Source organism: Apodemus sylvaticus, chromosome 5 (genome assembly GCF_947179515.1).
Source record: "Apodemus sylvaticus chromosome 5, mApoSyl1.1, whole genome shotgun sequence".
Lineage (NCBI taxonomy): Eukaryota > Metazoa > Chordata > Mammalia > Rodentia > Muridae > Apodemus > Apodemus sylvaticus.
In genome coordinates this window covers 24,749,876-24,755,875 of record NC_067476.1, presented here as the reverse complement: position 1 = coordinate 24,755,875, position 6,000 = coordinate 24,749,876, and the positions used below count along the sequence as shown (strand labels likewise).

The 6,000-nt window shown below is 37.1% G+C and overlaps 1 protein-coding gene across 2 annotated transcripts in view; it reads left to right on the top strand.

The window, feature by feature from the left end:
• Positions 1–6,000, top strand: part of Zeb2 (zinc finger E-box binding homeobox 2) — a 125,185-nt gene that overhangs the window by 92,837 nt on the left and 26,348 nt on the right. For both annotated transcript variants that reach the window (XM_052182444.1, XM_052182445.1), the window contains exon 4: positions 2,411–2,482. In XM_052182444.1, the coding sequence (XP_052038404.1) occupies positions 2,411–2,482 (72 nt within the window). The remainder of the gene's footprint in view (positions 1–2,410; positions 2,483–6,000) is intronic.

Sequence of the window (6,000 nt, the reverse complement as noted above, 5' to 3'; positions counted from 1 at the left end):
TTCTTCATCCTACAGAAGAAAGTGTTCTTTATTTTTACAAATGCACTCTTTAGCCCCAAGGGTGACTGGAAAGTGCAAACTTTTACAAGTGTTTGAAAAATAAATATACTATGTGGTTTTAGACACAGTAATGCTGAGTCAGAGGTGTCTTGAAAAAGGTCAAGCATGGGAAGGAAGGCGGCGAGGCTTGCCAGGGATTGAGGGGAGGTATTCTTATGGTTACAACCTCTCGCATGGACCCGGACACCTGAGAGGATTCAGGGACCCATCTTACTAGAATGAGCTTAATATTCAAAACCACAAAACAGACTGGGCTCAGTGAGTCAGCTGGAGGAAATACATCCCAGGTAAAGGTGCCACCACCGCCCCTGAACAGTGTGCAATCTTTGGTAAAAGAGATTATAGCTTGACAATGCACAAAGGGCCTACTATGTGGCTGTGCCACTGACATTTATGAATTTGGGGAGCAGCCAACTGCTGTGACTTCTCTTCCCTTTTTATAAGAAAATGACAGCAAGGAAGGATGTCCAGCTGAAATAATGACTGTTATCACCATTATTTTAAAAAGTAAAATGAACAAATAAAAATAAGTAGAGACAGATAGGTAGACAGACAGACAGACAGATAGATACATAGATAGATAGATAATAGATAGACAGACAGATAGATAGATAGATAGATAGATAGATAGATTAGATTAGATTAGATTAGATTAGATTAGATGGCTGTTAACTGTTTTCCCCTCAGTGACCCAATGTATTCTCATATGGAAATCTTATGATTCTTGTGACTCTTGGCTACCGGAAGTCACGTGAGAGGTGTGAGAACAAGAGGCACAGAAGCTCTATTTGTATCTAGTACTGAACTAAGACATGCCTACTTTGTTTCTTTTGGGGACCAATAAAAATACCAAAAGGGGCTTCCCCAAACATCGATTATTGCAATTGACAATGCATTATTGCTGTGTATTGAACTTCTAAATGTTTCATGCAAAACATCCCTGTGAAAATATTCCTGGAATAAAGGAGGTGCCTAGGGTCAGGAGTTAATTTGAAGTGGGTGCACAGTCTAAATAAATATTATTAAAATTATGTGACTGTTTTGAGGAATGGAATTAAATTAGTCTCTCTCCCTCCCTCCCTCCCTCCCTCTCTCCCTCTCCTCCTTCTGTGTGTCTCCCTCTCCTCTCTCTCTCTCTCTCTCTCTCTCTCTCTCTCTCTCTCTCTCTCTGTGTGTGTGTGTGTGTGTGTGTGTGTGGCTTTGAATCCACACACAGATAGATTCAATTTTGCCATAACGTTTTCTAGCAACTGGTTTTCTACCACAGGAGAGTATTATGTGATAAACAAACAAACAAACAAAAAAAAAAAAAGATCAGGATACATCTGAGAGAGTCCAATTCACAGTTCCTGGTGTTCTAAGTAAAAGGATTACAGCACAGAAATCCTCGCTCGGATCTCGGTCTGTGCTCATTAGAACTGTACTTACTGTACAGCTACAGTTTCTGAAAGTCCATGTTATGCTTGTTTATTTGAAATATCTTTAACTGGCAGCCCGCCTTCGCTCTGCCTTCCCACATACTCTATAATGTAGTGCACAGAGAAAATTCCCATTTTTCTCCCTTATTTGAGAGTATTACCATTTTCAAAAATGGCCTTTAATCATTCATGAATTTCCACCTTCAACATTACATATTTTCACCTTAATTAAAACATCAAGCTACTGTTTTCTCAATATTTTTTTCATCAGGAAATCTGTATGATTGCTTGTGGAGGCATAAATGCTAAAAACAAAAAGCTATTTATAGAAAGGGGGTATGAGAAATAGACTTTAGAAATTTATGTAAAACAGTCAGTGGTTATTTTTTAATACATCTGGAATGTTAGTTTGTAAAAACTAAGCATTCCAAGCTATGATATACAGAATGGGGGATTTTTAAAAAGGGTGTCTGTCTATACTGACTCCATTATAACTATACAGAGCAGAAAGAACATGAAAGCGAAATGAGAGATTCTGGCTTGCCACTAAGCACCCAGAGTCAGCAGCTTCTGCGTCTCTTTTCATAAGTTCAAATACTTCGTCACTTTGACTTAAGTCTTATTGAAAAAAATAACATCCACCTCCCACCCCGGTTTGTCACTAGAACTGCCACCAGAAGAAAAACCCTTCATTTGCTTCAAATAAACACCTCTGTTTTCCACAGCTTGCAGTAATGCTTAAAGTAAATAAGTTTTTGTGCAGGCTGCACTGTTGCATTCATTCAGTTGCCTGAACAAAGCTATTGTTTAGAGTTTTACAACAAGCCTTACTGTTTCCCTTGAAAGACTCCTCCTTGTTCCTATGTTTGGCATGCTTAGAATAGCAAGTCTTTCTATAATTTTCAAATGCTAAAGATAATTTTTCCCCACAGAAGAAATGAAGGAAGATTATGATGCTATGGGGCCAGAAGCCACGATCCAGACCACAATTAACAATGGTACAGGTAAGTTACGTTTACATAGCAACATCATGCTTGTTCCGTATCATGCGGCTTTCCTGAATCTGATAAAACATAGACCTCCATGATTAACAAGAAGTTAGACTTCACAGGTCTAGTTTTGTTTCAAATAAGCAGATTTGTTTTCCATTCTTTTACCCTAACTTGCCTCTATAGCTCAAGAATATTGAATTTTATAGCATGATTTGTATGACTTTCTAGTTTTAAGTTTTACCTTAAAAATAATTTTTATATCATAATATAATATGCTGGTCTGAGCTATTACTTGATGCCTGTCATTGATAAGTCAACTGATATGATGCAATACAAATCGCAAAATATCTTTCCCAAATCCAAATTTCCGTAAATATTCCTTAAAAAATGTAATCACTTAATTCTTTCAGATTCTCTTTTCACTTTTAAATTTCTGCATCTACTAGAGATATCAAATAATATTTATCAGACAGACTTTTAAACAAGAATTAACAATTCACTTTTTAAATAAAACTGTGAATAACCACTCAGGAGACAGTAGGCAGTGTTTTATTTAACTCTGCTGTTGCTGGAGAAGAGAGGTTAAGGATGACAGTCCATGTTCTTTCCCAAAGCCCCAAACAGCATCTCTTCTCACAGCACAAGGGGACATAGATTCACTCTGTGTATATCTTTTTCTGTATGGCACTACCTTCATGTTTCTAACAATCCTCCACACCACTGTAACACCATTACAAATGTTAGCACAGTCCCCTATACAAAGTCATTCCCTAAAAGAAAACAAGAACAAAAGTCACATAACTGTCTCCATTCAACATGCCAATGAAAAGATTGTGCACTTTTAAATGGCCTCAGAGGTATATTTAATTAAGATGACATCCATGTTTCCCTTAAGTCGATATGCATTATAATATGCATCATACTATCTGTAAATATGCTTATTAATATATTAAGAGATATGGGTTCACTATCTTGGGTATAGAGTAAGTGAAACAATTTTTTAAAAACTCCCATTTTACTCATTTGAATAATGTCAAATTGAGTACAAAACTGAAAGTATACAACCATATGGTTCTAGAGAAATCGTAGACCAGAGCACTGATAATTCTAATTTCTAGATGAAGTTTCAACAATACCTAGATTACCACCTTAGGCAAATCAATTATCCTCTTGGGAACTCGGTTTCCATATCTGTACAATGCATATGTTGGACTACTTGACTGCTCAGAATGCTTCTAGTTTTAATATCCTATGTTACTGGGATACTGTTTCTACAAAAGTAGAAACAAAATCCAAATGATTTTGTTTAAAATATAATAATAATATACCCTGATTTAAGGACTCTTCAAAAACTCCCAGTTTATGAGTTTCAAAATGGCCTCAGCTTCCTTTAAAAAAAATGTTGTCTCAGCTTCAAGAATTCATAAAAGCTGGTTTCATTTCCTTCCTGATCACTGAAAGTACGACAAGGTGACAATTTGGCATCCATTGTATATACCTGAGTCTGACTGGAGATTAACAAAAACTATTCAGATTCAGGAGGCTTACAAATCAATTTTGAACACCCTTTCACTGGGCTTTAAGATCCCTTGCCTCCTAATACTCAGTGTTTCTTAGGCTTCGTGTATATGCAGTCAATAAATAAATCAATACATGTTTATTGAGTGTTTTCAATATAGTTCCTGTTATGTGCATGTGTGGGAGATGATGGGCCAGGAAGACTAAACAATAATTATTATTTAATTTGGGAGAAATGCCTAATTCACATGAAAAAATGATAAACAGTAAGTGAAAATATGTGATAAATCAAATGGGAGGAGCCATAATTATTTGAATTACAGAGATAGACAAGATCCTGCAAAGTGGGAATTTGTCTAGGTTTTATGAAGAAAGTTGAATTTGAACCAAGTACATTTTCAGTAGTCTGGAAGGGACAGGAAAGGAAGAAGTGGAATATATAAGCTAAAGAGAAAAATAGTATCTAAGTAGAGGGTAATGGGTAAAAGATATACATTTAAGGGAATTTATGGGAAATGAAGTTGTAAACTGAAGACAACTGTTAGAGAATATAAAGAAAGCATAAAAAGAAGAACGTTGGGTCATGTTGTACCACCATGATATCTCAGGAAAATCAGACTATAACCGTGATAGACCATGAAGCCATGAAGTGATTTTTTATAAAAAACAAACAAACAAACAAACAAACAAAAAAAACCTTTGTCATAGTTGGTGAAGTGGAGAATTTTCAACAGGACTTAATAACTAAATAATATAGGTAAAGTAGCCCAAGAGTGTTTGTGTGTGTGTGTGTGTGTGTGTGTGTGTGTGTGTGTGTAAGCCACAGTTCAATCTTTTTGTTTGTTTGTTTTTTGTTTTGTTTTTTGTATTTGGTTTCCCTGTATATCCCTGACTGACCTGGAACTCACTCTGTAAACCAGGCTGGCCTCTGAACTCAGAAATCTGCCTGCCTCTGCCTCCCAAGTGCTGGGATTACAGGCGTGTGCCACCACCGCCCGGCTGCCACAGTTCAATCTTGAATGTTGTTCTTCAAAAACAGTCCACTGCTCTTCTGCTGTTGTTTTCTTCTGTCTCATCTGGCCTGGGACTTACTGATTAGGGTAAGCGTAGCTGGCCGGCCAGCAGATTCCAAGGATGGACCTACTTCCTCCTCTTCCATCCTGTAATTACAAGTGTGTGCTACTGCGCCCCTATGTTGTCTTGGCTGGCCTGGAGCTCACTATGTAGACAAGGCTGGCCCTCAACTCATAGAGATGCATTTGCCTCACAGGTGCTGAGATTAAAGGTGTGCCATAAGGCCTGGCTATCCCAGCATTTCTACATGGCTTCTGGGGATCAAACTCAGGTCCCTGTTTGTATGATAAGCATTTTACTGACTGAGCCAGATCCGCAGCCATTGACGAGACAGTTCTGAAAACCTTTGACATTCTGGAACATTCCACATCAAGTTGAACAACTCTGTCTGTTGTTCTGCTGTAGCATTTGAGGTTCAAGTAATGAAAGCAAGTTAGGAAGGCTCTTAGTAACTACCTGCATCTACCCAAAAAGTTTTCTCACCTCATCATTAACTAGCACCCTGAAATTAATTATAGAAGAGAAAGATTTAATAGTATTTATATATATAATAATGATAAAGCTGTCAAAATTTTTTGTTATTTCATAACTGACTACCATCAGGATTCATTTTTTTCTCTTCAGATTGAATAGCCATTAATAAACACTTTCTTCTTTCGTTATTCATCTTAAACAGACAGAATTTAAACTGATGCTTGAGGGAGGGCAAACTTTAAAGAAATGGAATATTTAATATGAGCCCTTAAGGAACATAAAATTTTATAGGGCAGTGGGGGAGGGGAGTCATAATAACAGGGAGACAACATTTGCAAACAAATAATTGTTTCTTCCTTAGCTCTGCAAGCCAGTGGTCATTTATTGAGACCCTACTAAGTGTAGAAGTATTTTGTTCAGCATCATGGAGGAAGCAATGACGTCAGAGTAATCAGAGGAGTCAA